Source organism: Carettochelys insculpta, chromosome 2 (genome assembly GCF_033958435.1).
Source record: "Carettochelys insculpta isolate YL-2023 chromosome 2, ASM3395843v1, whole genome shotgun sequence".
Lineage (NCBI taxonomy): Eukaryota > Metazoa > Chordata > Testudines > Carettochelyidae > Carettochelys > Carettochelys insculpta.
The window spans coordinates 33,899,134-33,926,082 of record NC_134138.1 but is presented as its reverse complement, the minus strand read 5'-3'; the positions used below and the strand labels follow the sequence as shown (position 1 = coordinate 33,926,082).

Genomic DNA, 26,949 nt, shown 5'->3' with positions numbered 1-26,949 from the left:
TCAAAAGCATTGTCAAAGATGACACAGACACTTAGGCTCATTAGTCAGTCATTGATATTTAGTGAGACAGTCTCTGAGGGGCAAGAGTTTCAAGGATATCTGGGGACCTAAAGATATAAATAAACAAAAGGTGGAGTTTTCAAAAGCTCCTAGATACCTGCCTCATATTGATTGCAAAAGGAATTAGGTGCCTAGGATCTACAGGTGTCTTTTTAAAAAGTAAACTGGGGCTGCCTTCTAAAATAGGGCCTTAAACCACCTTTGAAACCTTTGGGTGTTTGCCAAATAGCTTAACGTAAGCAGTACACATAATCACACAAATAAGATAGGTTTTTCCATGCTTACTTACGCACACAGGATGGAAGCTGACCAGACCAATTATGATCTTGTTGGCATATTCGTACAGAAGAACCAATCAAGCGAAAACCAGGGCTACACTGATATACAACTGTGTCTCTGTACCCATAATTCTCACCAATCACTTGTCCATTGACCATGAGATCAGGAATACCACAGTGGCCAGCTGAAATTGTAAAATTACATTAATAAAATCAAAATGTATTATGATCAGAATATATCTGATAATATTTAATATCTCTCCTATGGACAAACAATCTACTTCTTTAAATTAAAAAAATATTTAACATGATTTAACATTTCAATTTCCATAGCTGACTTCATTCAAATTATAATGTGGAAGCCTACAAAAACAAGAATCCTGTTATTTCATTCAGACATACAATAAACTGCAATAATTAGAAAACAAAATCAAAGTAAGACATTAAGTGGTATTTGAACCATCAAATTTGCATTCCAAACTGTCAAGTCGAGGCATCTATTCCCTTCAACAGCAACAACAGCAACAGCAACAACTAAGGCTATATTCGTCCTGGATTAACACCAGTGACTTCGATGTATTTGGACAAATATGCACTCTTAAGAAAATCAGGAAAAGCGGAGGCTTTAACTAAAATTATAGTCTGTCAAACCTCTGAATTTCTGTTCAACTTAAAATTGTATAAAAACAAAAAAAAAATCAAATATTCCTCATGGAATGAAATTTCTGAAAAAAGCATGTTTCTGGTCAATCAATATTACAATTTTGATAATAAGGAGAACTATTATTATCATTCCCTAATTCATAATATAATAGAAGCTTATTAAATGTATAAACAAACTCACTTTGGAATTACAATTCAAACATTTTATTGTAAGGCTGAAACTTTCAATTTTTACATTCCTGATTTTTTTTCATCTTCTAAGTGAAATATTGTCTAAATCAACAAGCCTCCAGATAAAGTTTTGATGTTGACAAACCAGCACTGTCCATTAGGAAAACATTTGATCAGAAAATTTTCATCGTCTCTACTGTTCATTGACATGGAACCAAGATGCAAAATACCACCTTCCTATTTTCTTCCATCTATTTGTTCTCTCTCCTCTTTCTTTTCTTGTATCAGTTCACTGCTTTCTTTTATGTCTCAGTTTTCTCAGATATAGACATGACCATTAATAATTAAAAACAGCTCTTTGGACAATTTGCTGCCAAACTCTACTGAATGTTTATTTACCATGTATGAGATGCAGTTTTTCAGAGGTTCATAACTTGACCAAATCTGGATGAATTTTCATGGGAAGAGAAAAAGCATATTCCTGAAATCTTTGCAACTCCCTGGGTGCGCCTACACTGGAAACTAACTTCAAAGCTAGGCACTACTTCATAGTAGCCAGCAGAGAGTCTACACTTATTAACTTTGAAGTTCACCCAACTTTGAACTCCTTACTCCACTCCTGGGAATCGAGTAGTGCCCTACTTAGAAGTTTGATTTTGAAGTAGGGTGTGTGTAGATGCTCAACTTCGAAGTTGCTTATTTTTGTAGTGTGGACATAGCTCCTGACACATTTCTAATTACAAATCTTGAGGGAACTGGAGCTTCTCAATGCAATGTGTGCAAAAATCTTTGTACATGAACAATGTTTTCACCTATTTTTCCCTTGGTAATAGCTGACCTGTTTCTGCTAAAGCTTAAAAAAACTCAGGCCTGGGAAATTAAACTCTTAATGATTAAAGTTTTGCAAACTTATAAGCAACTGAAATCGCAATCATATAATAGAAACCACTGTGCAACTTTAATCATAGGCATTGCTGCCAGTGCCAGAGATTTATTAACATGAGGTACACTTTCATTTCTTCCCTTCAGTACATTTTATACAAATCAGAAACATTTTCTATTCATCATCATCGTCATCATCAACCGTGGGCTCAGCGCCCATTGGTGTCTGATGCCTCTCTCACTATTTCCTTCCATCTTTCCCTGTCCAGTGTGGAGTGGCTTAGATTCTATAGACTAGCTTCGCACCAATCTACTACATCATCTTTCCATTCTCTGTGGGGCTTGCCTCTCCTATTCAAACCGTCCATTATGCCGAATACCAGGGTCTTGATTTTTCGTTCATCGTTCATTCTGCAAATATGTCCAAATAGTTGTAGCTTCCATTTTATAACCTTCTGCAGCAGGTTCTCTTTCAGCTGTATCTTCCTATATAATTCCTCACTGGTGACCTTCTGCATCCATCCTATTCTCAGAATCTTTCCATAACAACTCCTTTTGAACGCCAATATTCTTCTTTTTGAATCTTTCGTTATCACCCATCTCACATCCATACAGCATGTTGCTGAATACAAACATTTTCAAGATGTTCAGCTTCATTTTTCAGCTAATTGCTTTGCTTTTCTAGATCTTATCCATCACCTTCAAACTCGCTCTTGCTTTTGCTATTCTAGTTGCTATTTCCTCCTTACAGTCTAGATCAGACATTATGTCGCTCCCCAGATATGCGAGCTTCGCTACATTTTGTAGTTCAATAACATCAACACTGATCTTCCCTTTCCCTAAACAAGGGTGAAGGAACTACAGATGCATCCACATGTTCAGAACTGTGAGCAACTTCAAGGTATCTTTGCTGTTTAATTAAATGATATGTACTAAATGATGAGTTGGTGAGCAAATGCTTTGTCACTGAAATAAAATAAAGGAAGATACTTGCTTTCTACTTGGTTAATGGCAATATATGTTAGTTTCTCCCTCCCTGATTATGCTGCTGTAAGATAGCTACAATCCTGAATTTTGACCATAGAAGGTGCAAGCACATGGCCCCCTACAGAAAGGATGACAGTGAGAATGAACCATATGTGACAGGTATTATGTTGTTTAATGCATTACTGGAGATGCTATGCTGAGATGCGAAAATGATAAGAACCTGAATATGCAATAGATTAAAGTAGGTATTCAGGGAGCTGAGATGCATTCAGAGTCTCACCCCCTGTCTAATGCAGTACAGAAGTCATTAAAGTGAATGACAAAGTCAGGCAATAGGCAGAGATAATGCATTTGCTCGTGCAGGATTGCCAACTCCAAGTATTCAAAAATGCTAAGTGAGGGCTCACATGGTTGCTTAAATATCATGAGGATTTTTTATAATGTTACATTTTAGATTTTATGTATTTGTTTCAGGTCACATTTTTTGGATTTTCTCATGCTCCAGTTATGAAGGTTTGCTTCAGGGACCATCTTGAGTTTTAGTAGGCTTTACAGACTTGGCCTCAGAAGATCTAACCTACTAGGCCTTCAGGTTACCAGGGAATCAGGGGATATTAAACTGGGAACTCCCTTTCCCTGTCAATAGGAATACACATCAAACAGGTGGTAGATTACCAGACTTTATGCCACCTGAAAGCTACTTTTTGTTGCCTCAACATTTTATACTCTAACGTCAATCAAGAAAATGCATCCATAAGTCATGTGGGGTAGCTACATGCTGAGGGTAAATAAACCATGTGAAAGTGCCTGAAAGGAAAAGCAACAACAAATGAACAAACACAAAATAAAAACCTGCAGAGCTCAAAATAATGGTAACCTACCATGCCCAAAGAGAGAACAGAGCAGTTGAACCATATTTACTGCCTAGCTTTAAATAAACCAATCTAGGAAAAGGGTGCAACCTTTAGAACACTGCAAGCATGATCTGTTGACAGACATTACTGTCAGGAGATATCTACTGACAAACCTTTGGTCAACAGATCATGGTAAGACTGCCAAATAAATTGAAAGAGTGATCCATTCTGTTGACAGAGAGTGGCCAGACTGCCCAGCTGCTCTCTGAGCAAAAATGCCAACCGCAAGCACAGGAGCCAGGGCTGCCCAGTGTCCCGGAAGCCCTGTTTGTCCACAGATGGCCCCCTGAAATGTCCAGACTGGATTTCTGTCAACAGAATTGGTCAACAGAAATGTTCCTCCTCCTGGGAGAGCTGGATAAGGTTGTCCTCAAAAGTGCTGCAATCTGTGGATTTGCTGTTGCCACGGTAATTTGGACATGCCCTGACTTTTTTGGATAAAACCCTCTGGTGTAGACACAGACAGGGAGTTTGCATAATTGAAGCAAGAGAAAATTAATTTGGAATTTTTCTCAGTCTTATCACAGTCTAGCCGTGATTTGAAATATCCTAAAAATGTCATAGTTCCTGCCTGTCTAGCTCCTCCTGACTCCAACCGTTCTTCTCACTCTACCTTTTAGTAATTCAAAGACCCTCCCATTTCCTATTAAATGAACCAGGCTCCAATTCATGAATATATGCAAAAATGTAACATGACCAGCTTTGAAGTATTTATCATACAGGAGAAAAGCATATTTATTGAATCAGTTCTTCTCTATGAATAGTATAGCCTGATTGCACCCCAGGCTTTGCATGTTCACAAGTGCATTCACAAGTGCTTAAATATTTAACACCAGAGGTTACTGACAAATTAGACTGTAGGACTTCAGAAATTAAATGAGCTAGATCTACAGTCAGAAAAAAACAAATGAAAACAATTCTACTGCTGTCATAGTATCATAGAAGATTAGTGTTGGAATAGAATTCAGGAAGTCATCTAGTCCAAAACCCTGCTCGAAGCAGGACCAAGCCTAACTAAATCATCCGAGCCAGGGCCTTTTTTGAAGCCTGGCCTTTAAAACCTCTAAGGATAGAGATTCTACCACCTCCCTAGGTAACTCATTCCAGTGCTTCTTTCAATGTAGTTCCTACATGTTCTGATGAAAGAACCTTTGTGATCACTGTTGAAATCTACACTCTTTCATGCAGTTGAATAAACTCCCTCACATCCATCTCAGTTGTAAAAAAAACAAACAAACACTCACTAATTTTTTTATCCCAAGAGGCTGGAGTTCTAATTGTAGTTATTGCCTTCTCTTAATTCCACACAACTACAAATTTGCACTCCTTCATAAAATAAATGGAGGGAAACCAAACCAAATCAAACTAAGCAACATTACACAAGCCAGAATGAAATCCTTGGCTTTAATTCATTATATTCTAAACTAGTATATAGACTGTCAAAATGAAAGGAAAAAAATCAGAAAAGGAGTGCTATTTCAAAATGCACTGTAGTGTGTAGCTGCATTATTTTGAAATAAGATCTTTCTGAAGAGCTCTTCTAGAATAACTTATTTCAAAATAAGGCTGCTATGTGCACATACCGTAAGCCATTTAAACATCTCTGGATATGTCCTTCCTTCCTTAAGTGCCATGCCAACTGGCGTAGGTGATCATGGCCTTCCACCCCGTCCATTCTGAGTACTTTGTAGCATTTTTACAGTGCTTCTGCACCATAACGAGGAGGTAATACTATCCCATAATTTCTCTCACTGCCTACCCCTACCCCATTTACTATCTAATTTCCCCATCATTACTAGGTGTTCAAGTCCTAATTTCGTCATTACATGTCCTATAAACTTTGATTCTCTTGTCCTTGTTCTCACTAGCAACGATTTCCTACACTGTGCTTCAATCAAAACGGACTCATTCGTCATCTTAGCTCTCCATGGAATATGTAACATCCTCCTTAAAAACCACATTTCTGCGGTTTCAATGGACTTCTCCATTTGCTTGTTGATTGTCCACACTTCAGACCCATAAAATAATATTGGCTCAATATAACGTCGCAAACCTCTTTTCCTAACTTCTAATGATAATGACTTGTTAGTGAGGATATTCCTCATTCTCTGGAATGCTGACTTCGTTTGTGCAATTCTGTATTTAACTTCTGCTGTACACCTACCATCTGATGTGATATAACACCCCAAGTATTTATATTTAGTCACCTGACATAACTATCCCGTTCGCACTTATATTGTACCTTGGCATAACTTTGCTTTTAGTTATTACTGTTGATTCCGTTTTTGCAAGGTTTAAATTAAGTCCCTTCAGCTCACTTTCCCTATTAACTACATTGACTAATTGTTGAAGATCCCTTTCATTTTCTGCAATTAAAAATGTATCATCAGCATATCAAAGATTATTTAAGTTGTATCCACCAATATTTAACCCAGGAAGACCCTCTATTTTTCGCATAATCCTTTCACTATACAAATTAAAAAGATCTATCAAAAAAACACAACCCTGTCTAACGCCCCCCTTTTTATTTTCTATAGTCAATTAGTTCACCACCCATTCTTACAGCTGCTGTTTGATCCCAGTATATATTCCTAATTATTTCTTAACTCCCTTCCATCTCTGTCCAATTCCTCTAAGATTTGTATCATTTCATCATGCTTTACCCAATCGAATGCTTTCTCAGTGTCTATAAAGCATAAATATATGTCCCTTTGTACTTCTAATGCTCTTTATATTGATGACCTCTGGATATGCCATTGGGAAAAAAATAGTTATTATCCACCTTAGGAAGGAAAGCTAACATAGTGTCAAGATATACTGCAGTTGAACTAACTGCTGGCCCTTTATACATAGGGCTATGTCTACACTAGAGGCTTTGTTGACAAAACTGGCATGTTGTCGACAAAACCTGGAGAGTGTCCAGATTCCCAAGGTGTTTTGGAGACAGTAAATTGACAGAATACAGCACTTTTGTTGACAGTCATACGTTCCTCCTCATAAGCACAATGCCTTTCTTGCCAGAGATGTGTCAACAGAAAGCTTGTCTGGATGTTCTGCAGTTCTGTCTGGTGTGCTTCCAGTTGTCTGTCTTATTGAGAGAGTGGCCGGGCAGTCTGGCTGCTCTCTGTTGACAGAGCATATCACTCTTTTAATCTGTTAGGCACTTTGGCCACAATCTGTCAACAGAAGTTTTGTCAAAAGATATCTTCCAACAAAAACTTCTGTAAACAAATTGCTGTAATCTAGATATAGCCTGGCACACAACATGTTGAACTGAGCAAATGATCAGGCACACCCCATTCTGGTGAGATCTGATGGAGCAATGACTATATTTACAGAATCACATAATCATACGGCTGGAAGGGACCTCAGGAGGTCATCTAGTCGAGCCCCCTGCTTCAAGCAGGATCAACCCCTACTAAGTCATTCCAGCCAGGACCTTGTCCAGCTGGGACTTAAAAACCTCAAGGGATGGAGAATCCACCACCTCTCTAGGTAACGCATTCCAATGCTTCACCAACCACCTGGTGAAGTAGTTTTTCCTAATATCTAACCTACACCTTTCCCTCTTCAACTTCTGACCATTACTCCTTGTTCTGTCATCTGACACAACTGAGAACAGTTTCTCACCCTCCTTTTTAGAGCTCCCCTTCAGGAAGTTGAAGGCTGCTATTAAATCACTCCTAAGTCTTGTCTTCTGTAAACTAAACAAGCCCAAATCCCTCAGCCTATCTTCATAGGTCTTGTGCTCCAGACCCTTAATCATTTTGTTGCCCTTCGCTGAACCTGCTCTAGCAAATCCACATCCTTTTTATACTGGGGGGCCCAAAACTGGACACAATATTCCTGATGTGGCCTCACCAGTGCCAAATAAAGAGGAATAACTACTTCTCCAGATCTGCTCAAAATGCTCCTCTTAATGCACCCCTAGTATGCCGTTAGCTTTCTTGGCTACAAGGGAACACTGTTTACTTATATCCAGCATTTCATCCACCATAACCCCTAGGTCCCTGTCCATCGTACTGCTGCTGAGCCAGTCGGTCCCCAGACTGTAACAACGTTTGGGATTCTTCCGTCCCAGGTGCAGGACTCTACACTTCTCCTTATTGAACCACATCAGATTTCTTTTGGCCCAGTCCTCCAATTTATCCAGGTCCCTCTGGATTCTCTCTCTGTACCCTCCAACATATCTACCTCTCCCCCTAGTTTTGTGTCATCCGCAAACTTGCTGAGGGTGCAACCCAGTCCCTCATTCAGGTCATTTATAAAGATGTTGAATAACACCAGCCGCAGAACCGAGCCTTGTGGCACTCCGCTTCAAACAGACCGCCATCCAGATATTGAGCCATTGACCACTACCCGTTGGGCCCGACCATCAAGCCAGCTTTCTATCAAAGTAAGTAGCTTTTGTAGAACGTTTTCTACTAGTAAACAGATCTCTTGAGCTTCTTTCAAGAAAGCCAGATGTGTAGAATAGCCCTTGCTATTACATGAAGGGATTATAGGCTCAAGGTGAGAAGGCAACTGTAAGCCACAGAATTTAGGTCCTAGTCCACTGGAAGTGAAATTGGAGGTTCCATTAATACATCCATGAGAGTGGAGAACCAGTGCTGAAAAGGCCATGCTGGAGCTATAAGCATGATTGTCCTGGTCTGCTCTTACTTTTTGCAATACCATGTAGATCAGTAGAACTGGTTGAAGAGAGAGAAAGGGAATGCTTGACCATGTTAGTAAAGAGGTATCTGCCGTAGCATGCAGGCTATGATCTTGTAGGCTACGTCTACACGTGCACCCAACTTCGAAATAGCTTATTTCGATGTTGCGACATCGAAATAGGCTATTTCGATGAATAACGTCTACACGTCCTCCAGGGCTGGCAACGTCGATGTTCAACTTCGACGTTGCTCAGCCCAACATCGAAATAGGCACAGCGAGGGAACGTCTACACGCCAAAGTAGCACACATCGAAATAAGGGAGCCAGGCACAGCTGCAGACAGGGTCACGGGGCGGACTCAACAGCAAGTCGCTCCCTTAAAGGGCCCCTCCCAGACACACTTTCATTAAACAGTGCAAGATACACAGAGCCAACAACTAGTTGCAGACCCTGTATATGCAGCACGGACCCCCAGCTGCAGCAGCAGCAGCCAGAAGCCCTGGGCTAAGGGCTGCTGCCCACGGTGACCACAGAGCCCCGCAAGGGCTGGAGAGAGAGTATCTCTCAACCCCCCAGCTGATGGCCGCCATGGAGGACCCCGCTATTTCGATGTTGCGGGACGCGGATCGTCTACACGTCCCTACTTCGATGTTGAACGTCGAAGTAGGGCGCTATTCCCATCCGCTCATGGGGTTAGCGACTTCGACGTCTCGCCGCCTAACGTCGATTTCAACTTCGAAATAGCGCCCAACACGTGTAGACGTGACGGGCGCTATTTCGAAGTTACTGCCGCTACTTCGAAGTAGCGTGCACGTGTAGACGCAGCCGTAGAGAGCAGAACTACTGATACTTTTTGTTGGATTTTGTTGCAAATAGGTCAGTTTGGGGAAACTCCCACTGCTGGAAGATGTATCAAGCCAAACAGGGGTGAACACACCACTTGCTGTGACTTGTAAATTACTCGTGAGGGAATTCTGTGTCATTGTGAAATGCAAAAATCAACACACATGCACAAAGTTTTCTTTCCCCCACAGAAATGGGCAGCTGTGCTCCTAGCTGTCACTAGGAACAAATGGACCTGTCAGAGCCCATCTTCCTCATAGAAGACTGCTGGGAAAGGGAGAGAAAGCTGGAGTGTTCCTGAAAGCTGCAGTTCCCACCATATCCTCAGGGAAGCAGAGGGCAGTACACAGGAAACTCAAATCCTGGAACTAAGCAGCAGCTGGGGCCATTTCTATTTCTGGATCCCTTGAACATAGCAGGATGGGGATTGTTTGTCTGGACAATAAGTAGCGGGTACAGCTGGGCTCTTGAGTGAGGACTTGTGGGTGTCTGGCCTGGGGAGACGTGGCTGGACTCTGGGAGAGGGGACTCAGGTATGTTTCCTAGGGGAAGTCCTGCAAATGGTCTCTGCAGGAAGGAAAGATGCAAGAAAACCAGTATCTGAACTGTCAGAGAAGTTACTTTAAGGCTCTAATCTGTGGGAATTTGTGGGTGTGTCTGCATTGTTACAGACAGACTTGCTGATAGGTATTTTGAAATAAATTAACAAAATAATTGAAACTGATAGGATTATATAGTGATATTTTGATTAATAATGTTTTCAGAAATGTGCAGAATTTTGAACTATGGTGTGCAGAATTTTAAATTTTTCGCATACAGTGTTCCCAAAAGGAGTAAATTATCTTTTCTGGTGACCTGCTAGGTCATTTTGTATGCTCTGCAGGTAAGATACTTCTAGCTCTACTGAGCTGGACCTACAGAAATACCAGAACTGTGTTGTTTCATGACTCAGTGGAGATGAATGGACACCCGTTTGCTTGTTGAGGTAAAATATTGCCCTCATATTATCTGAGAGGACTAATAGTCATCCTCCCCTGATGTGTGATGAAAATACAGTCACACCAATCTGACAACTTTTGGTTCCTTGACACTTATTTGTCAAGATAAGTCATCTGATGACCATAGACCCTGTTTTTGAAGAGAAATTAGGTGTGTTCTCAATCCTGGGGCAAAAGCACATCATTAGCATGAGAATCAATTGCAGTTGCGCAAATGGAAAGTCTACACATGCCATGATTGGATTTATCCAGCAATCTAGGGCAAGGATGGGCAAAAAGACAGCAGATCACAGCCAATGGGAGGTGCGATTGGCCATATCTATGGACGCTCAGGTAAATAAATAAATAAAGCAGTCTGATTTAGGGAGACAAAGACATGTGAGAGCACTCTTGCACCAAAGTTGTGAGTTGCAATGTGTCATATGAACCACCTAATTGCGAGAGGCCATGTAACCTAGTAGCCTTCTATGGCTCCCAATCAAAGGACCATTTGAGGTTCCTGGACAAGGAGTTTCTCCTGACAGTGGGCCTTGAAGAGGGATGAAAAGGGATGTGGAGAAGGAAGGGCAGAAGTAAACTGAAGTGTATATCTCACTTCCCCATTGCTCAAGACCCACTAGTCCAATATAATCTGAGACCAAATAATCTGAGGACTCAGGTCTTGCAATATGGTTATCTGTTCAGAAAGAAGACAGTTGTGGTACTGGAGTTGAATCACCAACAGTGCTGCTGTGGGGCTACAGCAAAAAGCAAGTCTGAAAGCATTTGTAAAAGGGAACTGGATCTTACTAAATATGTTAACAAACTAGATTAACTACACATACAAAGACAAATTTTGAGAGAAGAACTCTTCCGGTAGAGAACAGAATTCTGACGACTGTTGTGGGTGGTAAGAAGGAGTTGGGGGGAGAGGAGCTAGCAGCAGCTCTGCCCTTTATACCTGTATGCAGGGTTGCAGTATGGGGGCAGAGGGGAGTTCAAACCACTGCTGAGGGGAAAAAAAAACAGTTTCTGCTGGTGACAGGTTAGGCACATAAGCACCAAAAGTGGAATGGACATGTGCAATTACACAAAGAAGAAATATACTTTTTCAGTGTGAATTTAGGCTAATTTAGTCTGGAATGAGGCCAAGGAGCTGACCTTTTCCATCCTTTCAGTTCAGAAGTTTAGCCCATTGTTTCCATTCAATTGGTTTTAACGGTATATAACTTCAGACATAAAGTTTATGACACAATAGTGGAGTAACAACTTTAGTCAACTGTACAAGAGAGGCATAATCAGAATCTGGCTCAGTATCTCAAATCATTTTCAACTGAGAAATAATTCATACTTTCTCCAAATTAGATCCTTACATAAAAGGCTAGGGGTTAGGTGAAATCTTGTTGAAACCGCTCAGATAATAATCAGCCTTTATTCAGGATAAATATGAATTATGGTAAAATAGCTGAAGCAACAACAGACAACACCAGAGTTTGCAAGACCTTTCAGTAGTTATGAGGATGTAGAGGCTTCATGGATATTTGAATGTGAATGCACAGGGTGGGGGGCTGGGGGGCTGGGTACTTTTGGATAAAGCTGTGTCTGTATATGAGCAGAAGCAGCCAAAAACAAACAAACAAACCAACAAACCACAGGAGCAGACAAAGAAGGCGGTATGGAGAGCTTTTTTGATAGAAGTCTTGCTGTGAAAAAGAATAGTAAGCAAGTAAGCTATATCCATTTCATTCTTACTGTGTTCAAAGCAACGGGACTTTGGGACGTTCTCTGACAATAAACCAGATTCCATCACAGAAATGCCTGATTCTATCATCAACTTCTTCCCTAATGTAAACAGACTACAAAATGGGGTCAAAATGTGCAACAAACAATAATTTGCATATTGGGCCAATCATCTTATATTCTTCCCTTCTGCAGAAAACCATTAATAGAAAAAAAAAATCAAGCCTAGTACAGAGTCTTCCAATACTGTGGATAATAGCACATAAGACTTGTGGAGGACATGCAGAGGGAAGGGAAGACATGAGATCCTCAAAATCAATATGGTATTTTTGGTTCTGCACAGGTAGAAATGAAGGGGTGAAGTGTGACTAAAGCTTGCACAGTACATTTCCTAGTAAATCTAATAATAGGTGGATTATGTTATGTGTTACTTTGTATCTTAAACTCAGGTTTAAAAAGTTTTAAAAGATGATGTAAAATGGTCTAGAATAAAATGGAATGTTAAGCAAAATAGCTGATCAGTGTTTCAAGATTTTTGATTGTGATGAGAACTTCATAATACAAAGAATTTCTAAACCTTTTATCCCAATCACCAAAAATAAAAAGGTGAGAGTGAGAGGTTCTAATAATAGGACAACAGCACACACTACCTAACTAGCCCTAAAATCAAGCCTTAAAAATGAAGAATAAGCGTAATCAGAAAGTGTCAGAATCTTTTAAAATATCCATGGAGAATGCTTTCACTTCTGCGTCAGGAAGGCTGCTCTGAGAGAGGAACATGTAGGAATACATGATTTTTGAGTTTCGAATTAAACAACAAAAAGTTGTATATGCTCATTTTCACAGTCAACATTCTAATGCCAGTACAATACAAAGAAAATCTACATACAGTGGAGAAAAATGCTGTAATATAATTCCATAACTGGGTCATTCATCTGTCTTATCACAATGACCTGAGATGATGGACAAAAAATATCTTTTATATTGAAAAGTTTGTTTTGTCCTCCTCTACCTAGGGTATACTTTCCAGGGACAGATTATTTCCCTATATAATTACTTCAAACTTCTCCACATTGACAAAACCTCTCTAAGAGCATCACCAAACTGGTGACAACTAACTTTTTGACTTTGATGGCGAACCAGCCTTAGTTATTTCACATTAAACCCTAACTCTCTTCTGGGTAGGTATTTGACAATAGTCATAGGCAACGGTGACACCACTGCAGTTAAACTGATTTTTTGCTTGACAAATCTACCTGTCAGGCATCAAATTCCAACTCTATTTCAGCCTGAACTAAGCAGCAGCAGGGAGATGCACAGGGAGAAGATGGAGACCTGGGAAATGGGTCAGAAATGGGAGGGAGCATAGGCTATAACAGCAGAGAAAAAGTAGGGTCAGGGCAAAACTGGGAGACAAGGTCTGATCAATATCTTAGATGCATATAAAAAGTGCAAGAAGTATGGGTAATAAGCAGGAAGAACTGGGAGTGCTAATAAATAAATACAACTATGACATTGGTGGCATTGCAGAAACTTGGTGGGATAATACACATGATTGGAATGTTGGTATGGAAGGGTACAGCTTGCTCAGGAAAGATAAACAGGGGAAAAAGGGAGGAGGTGTCGCCTTATATATTAAAAATGTACACACATGGACTGAGGTGGAGATGGACATAGGAAATGGATGTGTTGAGAGCATCTGGATTAAGCTAAAAGGGGTAAAAAACAAGGGTGACGTCCTGCTAGGAGTCTACTACAGGCCACCTACTCAGATGGAAGAAGTGGATGAGGTTTTTTTTAAACAACTAACAAAATCATCCAGGGCCGAGGATTTGGTAGTAATGGGGGACTTCAACTATCCAGATATATGTTGGGAAGCTAACACAGTGACACACAGACAATCCAATAAGTTTTTTGACTGCATTGCAGACAATTTTTTATTGCAGAGGTTGAAAAACCTAGCGGGGGGAAGCTGTCCTAGATTTTATTTTAACAAATAGGGAAGAACTAATTGAGAATCTGAAAGTGGAAGGCAGCTTGGGTGAAAGTGATCATGAAGTGATAGAGTTCACAATTTTAAGGAAGGGTAGAAGGAAGAACAGCAAAATAGAGACAATGGATTTCAGGAAGGAGGATTTTGGTAAACTCAGAGAGCTGGTAGGTAGGGTCCCACGGGAAGCAAGACCGAGGAGAAAAACAACAGAGGAGAGTTGGCAGTTTTTCAAAGGGACTTTATTAAGGGCCCAAAAGCAAGCTATTTCTCTGTGTGGGAAAGATAGAAGATATGGCAAAAGACCACCTGGACTTAACCAGGAGATCTTGCATGATCTCAAAATAAAAAAGGCATCATATAAAAAATGGAAACTAGGACAAATTACAAAGGATGAATACAGGCAAACAACACAGGAATGCAGGGCCAAGATAAGAAAGGCAAAGGCACAAAATGAGCTCAAATTAGCTTCGGGCATAAAAGGAAATAAGAAGGTTTTTTTTAATAAATACATTAAAAGCAAGAGGAAGACAAAGGATAGGGTAGGCCCATTGCTCAGTGAGGGGGGAGAAACAGTAATGGGAAACTTGGAAATGGCACAGAGGCTTAATGACTTCTTTGTTTCGGTCTTCACTGAGAAGTCTGAAGAAGGAATGACTAACACAGTGAACGCTAGTGGGAAAGGGGTAGGTTTAGAAGATAAAATAAAAAACTATCAAGTTAAAAATCACTTATGAAAGTTAGATATCTGCAAGTCACCAGGACCTGATGAAATGCATCCTAGAATACTCAAGGAGCTGATGGAGGAGGTATCTGAGCCATTAGCTAACATCTTTGGAAAATCATGGGAGACAGCAGAGATTCCAGAAGACTGGAAAAAGGCAAATATAGTGCCCATCTCTAAAAAGGGGAATAAGAACAACACAGGAAACTACAGACCAGTCAGTTTAACTTCTGTGCCAGCAAAGAAAATGGAAAAAGTAATTAAGGGAATCATCTGCAAACACTTGGAAGGTGGTAAGCTGATTGGAAACAGCCAGCATGGATTTGCAAAGAACAAATCATGTCAAACGTATCCGATAGCTTTCTTTGCTGGGATAACAAGCCTTGTGGATAAGGGAGAAGAAGTGGATGTGGTATACCTAGATATTAGGGAGGCATTTGATACGGTCTCACATGATATTCTTACCAATAAACTAGGCAAATACAACTTAGATGGGGCTACTATAAGGCGGGTGCAAAACTGGCTGGATAACCGTACTCAGAGAGTATGGTTAATGGTTCTCAATCCTGCTGAAAAGGTATAACAAGTGGGGTTCCGCAGGGGTCAGTACTGGGGCTAGTTCTGGTCAATATCTTCATCAACTATTTAGATATTGGCATAGACAGTACACTTACTGAGTTTGCAGATGATGCCAAGCTAGGAGAGGTTGCATCAGCTTTGGAGGATAGGTTCAAAATTCAAAACGATATGGACAAATTGGAGACATGGTCTGAAGTAAACAGGATGAAGTTTAATAACGACAAATGCAAAGTGTTCCACTTAGGAAGGAACAATCAGTTTCACACATACAGAATGGGAAGTGACTGTCCAGGAAGGAGTATGGCAGAAAGGGATCTAGGGGTTATAGTGGACAACAAGTTAAATATGAGTCAACAGTGTGATGCTGTTGCAAAAAAAGCAAACATGATTCTGGGATGCATTAACAGGTGTGTTGTGAACAAGACATGAGAAGTCATTCTTCCACTCTACTCTGCGCTGGTTAGGCCTCAGTTGGAGTATTGTGTCCAGTTCTGGGCACCGCATTTTGAGAAAGATGTGGAGAAATTGGAAAAGATCCAGAAAACAGCAACAAGAATGATCAAAGGTCTAGAGAACATGACTATGAAGAAAGGCTGAAAGAATTGTGCTTGTTTAGTTTGGAATAAAGAAGATTATGATAGCGGTTTTCAAGTATCTAAAAGGATGTCATAAGGAGGAGGGAGAAAACTTGTTCTTCTTGGTCTCTGAGGATAGAACAAGAAGCAATGTGCTTAAACTGCAGCAAGGGAGGTTTAGGTTGGACATAAGGAAAAAGTTTCTAACTATCAGGGTGGTCAAACAGTGGAATAAATTGCCTCGGGAGGTTGTGGAATCTCCATCTCTGGAGATATTTAAGAACAGGTTAGGTAGATGTCTATCAGGGATGGTCTAGACAGTACTTGGTCCTGCCATGAGGGCAGGGGACTGGATTCGATGACCTCTCAAGGTCCCTTCCAGTGATCAATTATTTGATGTCTGGTTGGCAGTCGGTTTCAAGTGGCGTGCCTCAAGGATCAGTTCTAGGACTGGCATTGTTCAACATCTTTATTAATTAACTAGATGAGGGGAAGAATTGTATACTCAGCAAATCTGCAGATGACACTAAGCTAGGGAGACATTGGAGGGAAGAGATAGGGTCCAGCGTAACCTAGATAAATTGGAGGATTGGGCCAAGGACAAGTGCAGAGTCCTGCACTTGGAAAAGAAAAATCCCAAGCATTGTTACAGGCTGGGGGTTGACTGGCTAAGTTGCAGTGCAGCAGAAGAAAGACCTGGGTATTACAGTGGATGAGAGGCTGGATATAAGTTAACAGCATGCCCTTGTAGCTGAAAAAGTCTAATGACATATTGGGGTAGCATTAGGAGAAGTATTTCCACCAGACCTAGAGAAGTTTTTATTCCTTTTTATTTAGCACTGGTGAGGCCACATCTGGAGTACTGCATCCAGTTCTGGCCCCCTCACCAATATAGAAAGTATGTGGATGCATTGGAGAAGGTCCAGCAGAGTGCAACCAAAGAGATAAGGGGGCTGGAACACATACTTAAAAGGAGTGGCCGAGTGATATGGGTTTAATTAGTTTGCAGAAGAGAAGAAGGAGAGGCAATTTGATAGCAGCCTTCAACTTCCTGAAGGGGAGTTCTAAACAGGATGGAGAGAGGCCGTTCTCAATAGTGACAGATGGCAGAACAAGAAGCAGTGAATGGTCTCAAGTTACAGTGGAGGGGGTCTAAGTTGGATATAAGGAAAAACTATTTCACCTGGTGGGTGATAAAACACTGGAAGTCATTACCTAGAGAGGTGGTGGAATCTCCATCCCCACAGGTTTTTAAGTTCCAGTTTGCTAAAATCCTAGCTGGGATGATTTAGTTCGGGTTGGTCCTGCTTTGGGGAGGGGGCCGGACTCAATGACCTCCTGCGGTCTCTTCCAGCCCTAATATTCTATGATTCTCTGAAGTGGGGCCCCCTTTATTCACAATGATAGGAGTCTGCTGACAACATACCAGGAAGGGGAATGAGAAAGTTGGGGATACCAGCACATTATTTTGGTTCCTACTCATTCAGGATTCCAGCAGCAACAGCAGCAGCTCCAGAGCTAGTGCCTAACAGAATATATGCAAGACCAAAGGTGGGGGGAATAAATTCTATTGTGTTTTCAGTCCAAAAGGTGGCAAATGGGAGAGGCAGACCGCAGTGTGGATTTGTGGGTGAAGTATTCTTTCTGGGCACATAGGCTGATTTCCAAGTTGTTTGAAGCCTCAGTGATGAAGCTGGCCTGAGCTGGCAAGGGAGGAGGGACAGGTTATGGGACTACCTGATGTCCCTTTTTAAAGACTGTGGGGATGAGGGAGCACACATCAGATAAAATTGTGTTTTATCATGAGGAAAATTATTTGGGAACGTGTAAAAAGAAAGACTTAATGACTGTTACTGAGTGGGATTTCAGGCTGATTTTGGAACTTTTCCCATTAATAAACATTGAGTGGTCAGCCATTCTGTGATGCAGGATAATGTGGGGATCTGTGAAATCTGCAGTGGTGAAACCTCAATCAGAGTTATGTGAATATGGAGATGGCCAAATTTACGGGTACTATAGGGCAGTCAGTCATTTCACATGTAAACATAGCACATGATGAACCAGACTTATTCAGGGAGGATGGGCTTCATCTCTCAGACCTGGAAGCTGACATGCTTCTGCCTGATATGAAAGGTGGAATAAGAGATGTCTGGGGAGCCAACTAAGATGTGGGGAGGCAGACAAACTAGGTGTTTGCTCTTCCTTGTGGCAGATGTCCAGTGCAGGTACTCCATAGGGAAAGGATACAGAGATGAGATAAAATAGATTGGTAAAGAATTAAGAGGTGGTAATCTTTAAAGGAGCAGAGATGGGGGTGAGATGTTAGGGGCTCCTGTAACTGGTGTGGCAGGGAACCAACCTCCCTTTTTCTAGACCCCACCTTAACTTTCAGTCAAGGTAGGGAAATGGTAATAATGAAGAAGCATGTTGGCTGGTGATTAGGAGGAAAATTCCTTTTGGACCCTAAATCTGGTGTTCAGCCTGATCATGAATGTGTGAGTCAGAGACACCAATCACCAGGAATTTAAGAAAGAGTGTTCATTGTACCACCTCACAGCATATCTGATTCAATCTAATGTACTATTTGTAGCTGTCTGCAGTCTCTGATGCTTCAAAAGGAAGGTGAAAACAGAGAAAGAAAGAAAACTGAACACATCTGGCTAGCTATGTACTAGAAGAAAAAATGATTCAGATGACCAAGTTTTTATTAGGGATTGAAAAAAATCTTTAACATTTTCAAGTTCATTATTAGTAATTTCCTATGTTTCTACAGGCAAAAATTAAGAAAAGTGAAATAAAAGTAAGACTTCAAAACTACTTCACTTGCAAAACTTCTTTATTTCTTTATTTATTCATTTTGCTTAAATTGATTGAAAAGAATCTGTTCAAGATAGTTTGTAAAAGTGTAGCCACACTTTTTTAAGATGTTAGCTTTTTTGAGAAAAATGATTCTTTCATAATCAAAAATGTGACCATTTCTCCTAATCTGTAATAGTTGTGACTTTGACAAATAAGAAGGTAATTATGAAAGACCAGTTCAGTAAATTTTGTACTATACTTTGTGTGTGGCTTTTAGTTTTTAAATATTCTGCTTCATGATATCTCTTAGTTTAAGGAAAAACAAATATTTGTTAAAAACCGAATTCTCATTTCTTCTCTGTCAAGCGGTTGGCATGTTAAACTGAAAGGGAAAGTACACATAAAAACAACACATTCCCCTCAACTAGATTTAGCAAAAAATGTCTACTAAAGATTTATGGATAAATAGGTAACTCGTTTGCTCCTCTATGGAACATTTGAACCCTAGAGCTGAATACCAGCAGTGGAAGAAATATGAGTTTCAGAAAAACAGCTGTGTCAAAGGGGGAAAAGAAAAACAAAAAACAAAAAATCAGTGTACAAATATATCAGCAAAATGTACAAAAGGAATTCTCTCACTAGTATGCAGCACCATGTACTTCTTTATGCTGCTTACATATACTGCTTCCAAAGAATGCTACTCTGGATAGTTATGAAAATCTCAATTCACAGAGGCCGTGTCTAGCCTGGAGAGTTCTGTCAAAAGAAGGGATCTTCTGTCGACAGAACTCGGGGAATGTCTACACTCATAAAGCCTTCTGTCGACAGAGCCTCAACAGAACTCTGCTTTTGCCTTGACATAGTTATCTCTCAAAAATTGGGGCATAATACTCTGTTGACAGAAGTGCGGTGTAGACACGTGTGCTGACAGAGGGGGCTTCTGGTTCATTGGGCAGCCCTGTTTACAGAGATGCCATTCTGCTTTCTGTCACCAGAGGGCTGTGCAGTCTGGTAGTTGTCTGTTAACAGAACAAGTTGTGTGCATCAGCAATCTGGTGACAGAGGTTTTGCTGAGATTTCTATGTTGACAGGAACTTCTGTCGACAGACACTTCTAGGCTGATATTTTAATATTCATCACCTCAGGAATAATAAATTAAAATGGTACTGTAATCATACATTCAAATATCAAACCACATTGACCTATTGTTGCCAACAGTTTAGGATTGGCTTGGAGTCTTCTGGAATTGGCACCAATCTTCAGGTGACTATTGAAAGCAATCAATAGAGAGTTTAATAAGATACTTTAAGAACATTTTTATGCTATATTGGTTAAAAAAACAAACAAACCAACAAACAAACAAAAAAAAAAACTCCTGGAATTGCCTCATCCAGAGTTGCAACCCTATTTTGACATTGACTGTAAAGAAAATGTTAACAGCATGCAGTCCTCAGAAAATAAACAAAATAATCAAAACTGAATCATTATCAACTGAAATGGGTCCTTGAAACTATTCCACTGAGAATAGAAGAAACCCTCAAAAGCACCTCAGCTCTGCTCAGATAGCGGGGAGTTAGGAAGCAGATTTTTGAAAGAAATATATATGAATGACTATGTACATCAGTAGGAATGCAGGTTCATTTAAGTCCTCTAAACTGGAGGCTCTTGTAAAATACAGGGATGGATACAGTCAATAAAAAACTAATCGGATTGCCGGGTTCCCCCTATAGATACATACTGGTAAGAAAAAGTTAGGACTCATCATAGTTATAAGGATTCTGTGTATAGAAGAAAGTTCTTTTTTGCTTGATTGTTGATGCCTGTGAAAGAAAAAGTTTGTAAAAGAATGCCAGCAGGGGTTTCTTACAGTTTCCATACCTAAGCACCTTGTTTCAGTTCCACTCCAAAGTCCAGAAGACAGACATTCCCTTACAGTAGAGCCAACTAACATGAATCCGGAATCACAAGTAAATATAGCTGTAGATCCATATGTGATTTGAGTTCCAATCTTATTCCCATTGGGAGGTACAGGCAGTTCTCCACAAGAAATAACTTTAAGAAAAAAGATACACATTTGGTATGGCACTTCACTCTAAAAATATTTAACACATATTTTTGACTGGTTAAAATAAACTCTGGAAGGTAGTCTATTCTGGTCTGTGAGAGCATGGATACAAAAACTAGTGTGTAAAAAAAATACAAGCCACGAGGACTCATGCTCAACTTATAAAATATTTTACATTATCACTCTAAAATTATTTAAAAAACTGGTAAGACTATTTTACTAATTGAACATCATTCATATTTATCTAATTTTTGCCAATGAAATATACACATTTCTAGGCTACCTCTCTTATTGTTTTGCAAAACAGCATATTTGAGCTCCTTCGGACTAAGGTTATTTTATTTAATTTCTATCTAGTATATAGAATATGCCTTATCATTTATGAAATACAGAGTCTTAATACTAGATTAGCTTTTTTCAGTGAGCCCATTATTTTAGTCACAATCCAGAGAATTGTCTGATTTACAAGAAGAAAATATTTTATCCTAGGCTATGTCTAGATTACAGCAATTTGTCAACAGAAATTTTTGTCAGAAGATACCTTCCAACAAAACTTCTGTTGATGGATCAAAGCCAAACTGCCAAGCAGATTGCAAGAGTGATGCACTCTGTTGACAGAGAGCGGACAATTTGCCTGGCCAATCCATCGGCAAAACAGCCGACCACAAGCACAGCAGACAGGGCTGCACTGTGTCCTGGAAGCCTTGACTGTCAACAGAGTTCCCCCCAGAATGTCCAGACTGGCTTTCTGTCAACAGATCTCTGCTGGCACAGGCATTATACTTCTTGGGGAGTGTGATATGGCAGTTGACAAAAGTGCTGCATTCTGTTGATTTACTGTCAACAGAATGCCTTGGGAATCTGGATGCTCCCTGGGTTTTGTCAACAAAATGCCAGTTTTGTAGACATAGCCTCAAAAAAAAAATAATGCCAGAAGGAAACAATTTCAGTGTGCTCTCTGAAAATCTGTAGGCGTACAGTTAGATGAATGAGGACTTAGCACAATATAGAAGGCTGGTATTTTGCTGTAGACAGCTCTCTGAAGAGTTGATAAATTACTACTTTCTCTTTGGAAGAGTCAAAGGAGAATTTACATGTAATGTGTCAACAATGACAAGTCTATATTATTTTACCAGAACTCCCATTTGGGAAGAGGGCAAAAGCCATCACATTAAGTTTGGAATTCCCAAGAAGATGAAAATCATGTTTAATTATTCATGTTCAAAATTGTTAAATATTTTGATTGTATTTTGGAGTCCTTTATCTATTAATAGTTGTTGTCTACTATACATTGGCATATCTGTATATTATGTTAGAGTTTTTATATAGACATTCACCATAAAGATTAGTTTTGATGCTCTTTCCAGCAGAATTAAAGTAATTTGGTGCATTAGAAGGGGAAAACAAGGAAATACTGGTTGTGTAGTCCCCAGATACTGATACAAGTTCAAAGTCTTTCAAACACTGGGTCATTGAGAATCTATGTAAAAGCGATCTGACTCTCATAGATACCTCTGTTTAGTCACACAAGATTAAATATTTTAGTTTTCTTTTTTGAAAGTACTGGTCTCCATTATACTTCATATTCACTTCTCTCTCTTAAAGCACATGTCAGCCAGTGGTCCTATTATGATACTAGTTTTTGTTGGAGATGATGCAAATTGTAAGGAAGCTACTGAGGGGAAAATAATCCCTATTTCTCCCTTGTGCCAGGTAATTGTGACAGCTGGGCTATGCTCCTGGAGCACCTAGTCACCTTTCTTGACACTTTATGGGTGGATTGTACCATTGTTAGCTCTATGATAGAACAGTCCCTACATTTCACGAAGGCCAGAAGGCTACTGTGTCTGATGCTTGCGTGGGGTTTGCAGAGTAGTGGGGAAAGAATCCCTGGGCTCTGGTCATCTCCCACCCTACTCTGTGTACCTGTGCTAGTGACTACAATGATGAGTCCTGTGGCACCTTAACAATGAATAGATTTGGGCATAAGATATCACATACACAGTGTGCGAGTGAGAGAGACTTCAAAAGAGTGTTCAGGTGTGTACAGCCCTATTGCCCTAAATGTAATTCTCCTAATTTTCATAAGCAAATAATGCATATAACTTTACAAAGATTGGCCTGGGTCCTATCAAAGGAACTGTGGCTTAGGAAGGGTTCTGCTATTCTACAAAATTGGGGATGGGAGGGAAATCTTTTTCTGCGTTCCTTATACAAGTAAAGTTTACACACAATATATACTCACTTTGGCAGTAAGGCCGCTCATTTCTCCAACTCCATGTTCCATTAGCAAGACATTCAATAGAGGCCGGTCCCAAACCGTAATAGCCTGGATCACAGCTAAAAACAACTTTTGTTTTATACTCATAATGTGAGCCATTCACTATTCGCCATCTTCCATGTTCCAGTGTAAAGGAATTGATGCTTGGACATGTAACCACTTAAAAAAATATATATATAACAGGAAACCCTGTGAGACCGGTATTTCTGGCTCAAGAAGCACAAGTTAACAAGCATATGAATTAGAGAATATTTGTGCTTATGAGTTCAGTGTTAAATTTTAATCATAATACATTTCCATTTGGAGTCTGTGTCTGTTTTCATAACCTGCCTAAGGCTAAACAGTAATCCTATTGTACGCAGTCATAAGCACAGTAGATCTTTCTTGGTTGAAAAGAACTTTTGTCTCATCTCTGGATCCTGTGCTCTTGCTCCCCACAAGAAATAAGAATCTTTCAGCAGATTCCTAACCTCTTACTATCATGGGCTTAGCATGGTGAGGGAGCACCTCTCACTCCATGCTCTGAAAGGTTTTGCACATTAGAACCCCAAGATTCACTCGGAGTAAAGGGACTTCGATGTAGTGCAGGCACGTCGAAATACCCACAGTTGACCTGCGGCTATATGCAAGCTGGCTCTTCGAAGTTTCACACTTCGAAGTTGCCACGGTGGAGATATTGACTAATGAAATGCTGCATATGCACCACAGCACTTCATTAGTAATCTCCCAACACCCTAACTGCCATGTCGCCTTAGAAGTTTGGGGCTAGTCTAGATACACCGTGGAGTCTAAGTGGTTTGGGGTCATTAGTACATGGGTGGCAGGGTAGGGTTGTAACCTGCTTTGATTCTATGCAGCTACCCCTGAGGATGAAACAGAAAGTGTCCAGGAGGGTCTAAGATCTGCCTAAAACTCCTCTGACTTGGACATGAAGATCCTGCCAGCTGCTGAAGCAGGAATGTCATGGAATGGGACTTAAGCTATTAACTTTAATGCATTCTATAATGTATTTATTTTCCAGCTGTCACTGCTGGTTGCAGCCAATCTATCTATCTATCTATCTATCTGTAATTGGTTGCAAGAAATACATGCATTCTAATACTAATTACTATACTATACATAATATATAATTATATACTACTAATAATATACTACACATACTAATACTACTATACTATAATCATATATTAATACTAATACAATGCATGTTTGATTATATATGTGGATATAGATATAGATACGATCAAAACAAGTTCAATGTACTCAGATGTCTCATTGTATTAATTAACCAAAACCAGAACTAATATAATTTGAAACTGAGCTCCTTTGACTAATTAAAATAATATACGGGAAAGTTCTTAGAGTGATTTTTGCAGTGCTACTTACCTACACAACGAGGTGTTTTATTATGATTGCTCCATGTACCATCTGGCTGGCAGGCTGCAGTAGTAAGCTCCTTGGATGACAGTCTATACCCATCATTGCAAAAGTATGTAACATGAGTGCCAACTAAGTAATCTGTAGTTAAGATTCCACCATTTAATGGAGCTTTGGGAATTCCACAAGATATTGCTGAATTAACAAAAACAAAAGCAATATGTTATTTATCTCTTCGTGATAAATTATATCTTGTCTCAAATGCTTTGCATATCATCTCAAAATGTACAACTTGTGAACAGGGATCAGTAATTTATTGGTAAAATATGAGGCATCTTGAGGTGCCTTAAAGGCTAAGAAGTTTATTTGGGCATAAAATATTGTGGACTGGAACCCACTGATGCATCTGACAAAGTGGGTTCCAGCCCATGAAAGCTTATAGCCAAATAGATTCATTACATGTTAAGGTAGCACAGGACTCCTTGTTTGTTTGTTTATTTTTTATTTTTGTTTTTACTTTTGGTTCTTTTTTTTCTGAAACAGACTAACATGGCTACCTTCTATGTAATTTATTAGTGTATGTTATAAGACCACACAGATTTAATGGGTTCTAAATTTTCAAAAGGAACTAAACCTTGGGAAGTTTATGGTCCATTAATCTGTCCTTTTAAGGGTTTCTGGCACTGGGGAAGAAATGAGGGTTATAGTTCAGCAACCCTTCAGCTATCCTTTCAGATTGCACAGTATGATGAATAGGGCCCTACCAAATTCACAGCCATGAAAAACACATACAGTACAGTGAAATCCGGTCTTTTGCTTTAACCCTGTACTATACAGAGTTCGGAGGGGAGACCAGTGTTTCTCATATTAGGGGTCCTGACCAAAGGTGGATTTGCAGGAGGGGTCACAAGGTTCTTTTGAGACGAGGTATTTTTGCAGGAGGATCACAGCTGCCCCTCACTAGCCACCCAGTTCTGAAGGCAGCACCGAAATAAGGGTCACAATACCATATCATGCCATTCTTACTTTTGCCCTATGGCCTTCAGCACTGGGAGGCCAGAGAGAGTCAGCTCCTGACTGCAGGCTCAGCTTTGTAGACAGCAGCACAGAAGTAAGGTTTAATGGGGTCCAGATGATCTTGTGCTCCCCTATGCAGCCAAGAATACCCCATAAGATTTTGTCTGTTTTATTCAGGGTTTTGAGGGTGGGATCTGGCTAACTCTGTCCAGGGTGATGTCAATTCCCCTATTAGGCTTGCAGCCAGTTTCTGCCACAGGGCCACCTGGAGGAGGGGAGGGATAGTTCAGTGGTTTGAGCATCATTAAGGCTCAACCAAACTCACTGTCCATTTTGATCAATTTCAAAAACTCATACATTTCATTATTTCAGCTATTTTAGTCTGAAATTCCACAGTGTTTTAACTGTAGGCAGTCCTGACCCAAGATGGAGTTGGGGGTGGACGTTTATTGTAGTCGTGAAGGAGTTGTGCTACTGCTAGTCTTACTTCTGCCCTGCTGCTGCTGGCAGCACTGACATCAGAAGTGGGCAGCAGGAGAACCGAGGCTTCTGGTCAGCCCCACAGCTCAGAAAGCAGAGCTGCTGACAGCGGCAGCACAGTAATAATGATGACATGATCTGGTATTGCCAACCTGTGATGGGGTGAATGATGACACAGCAGGGTAGAGCAAAATAACAGGAGCAGCATGGTCCTATAGATAAGATATTAGACCGAGACTCTAGAGATCTCGTTCTTTACCTTGGTCTTCCACTAATATGCTGTGTAACCTTGGGGTGTACTGCTCTCACGGGGCATGGAGGAACGTGCAGGGGGCACAGCTGAGACATGGCTCAGCCCCCATGGAGCACTACTCAGCAGCTCTACTCCTGGCCCTGGCTGCTGGCCCCGCACTCCACACTTCCCCTGTATGCCAGTTGGTGTCCTCTCTCTCAGACCCACACCTCCACTTCCAGTCCAAGTTTGGAATTGGGTAAGATCATAGAATCATAAGACTGGAAGGGACCTCAAGACGCCATCGAGTCCAGCCCCTTGTCCCAATGGCAGGATCAAGTACTGTCTAAACCATTCCTGATAGACATCTATCTAACCTTTTCTTAAATATCTCCATAGATGGAGATCCCACAACCTCCCTTGACAATTTATTCCACTGTTTGACCACCCTGACAGTTAGGAACTTTTTCCTAATGTCCAACCTAAAGCTCCCTTGGTTCAGTTTAAGTCCATTGCCTCTTGTTCTATCCTCAGAAGCCAAAAAGAGCAAGTTTTCTCCCTCCTCCTTATGTCACCTTTTTAGATACCTGAAAACCGCTATCATGTCACCCCTCAATCTTCTCTTTTCCAAACTAAACAAGCCCAATTCTTTCAGCCTTT

At 40.3% G+C, this 26,949-nt stretch overlaps 1 protein-coding gene across 3 annotated transcripts in view; it reads right to left on the bottom strand.

The window, feature by feature from the left end:
* The window catches only part of CSMD3 (CUB and Sushi multiple domains 3), a 1,166,921-nt gene that overhangs the window by 94,792 nt on the left and 1,045,180 nt on the right, over positions 1 to 26,949 (bottom strand). For 2 of the 3 annotated variants that reach the window (XM_074985642.1, XM_074985644.1), the window contains 4 exons: positions 24,570 to 24,755; positions 23,148 to 23,342; positions 20,716 to 20,889; positions 350 to 523 (listed from right to left, as the gene is read on the bottom strand). In XM_074985642.1, the coding sequence (XP_074841743.1) occupies positions 350 to 523; positions 20,716 to 20,889; positions 23,148 to 23,342; positions 24,570 to 24,755 (729 nt within the window). The remainder of the gene's footprint in view (positions 1 to 349; positions 524 to 20,715; positions 20,890 to 23,147; positions 23,343 to 24,569; positions 24,756 to 26,949) is intronic. The other variant, XM_074985643.1, reaches the window with a different exon arrangement.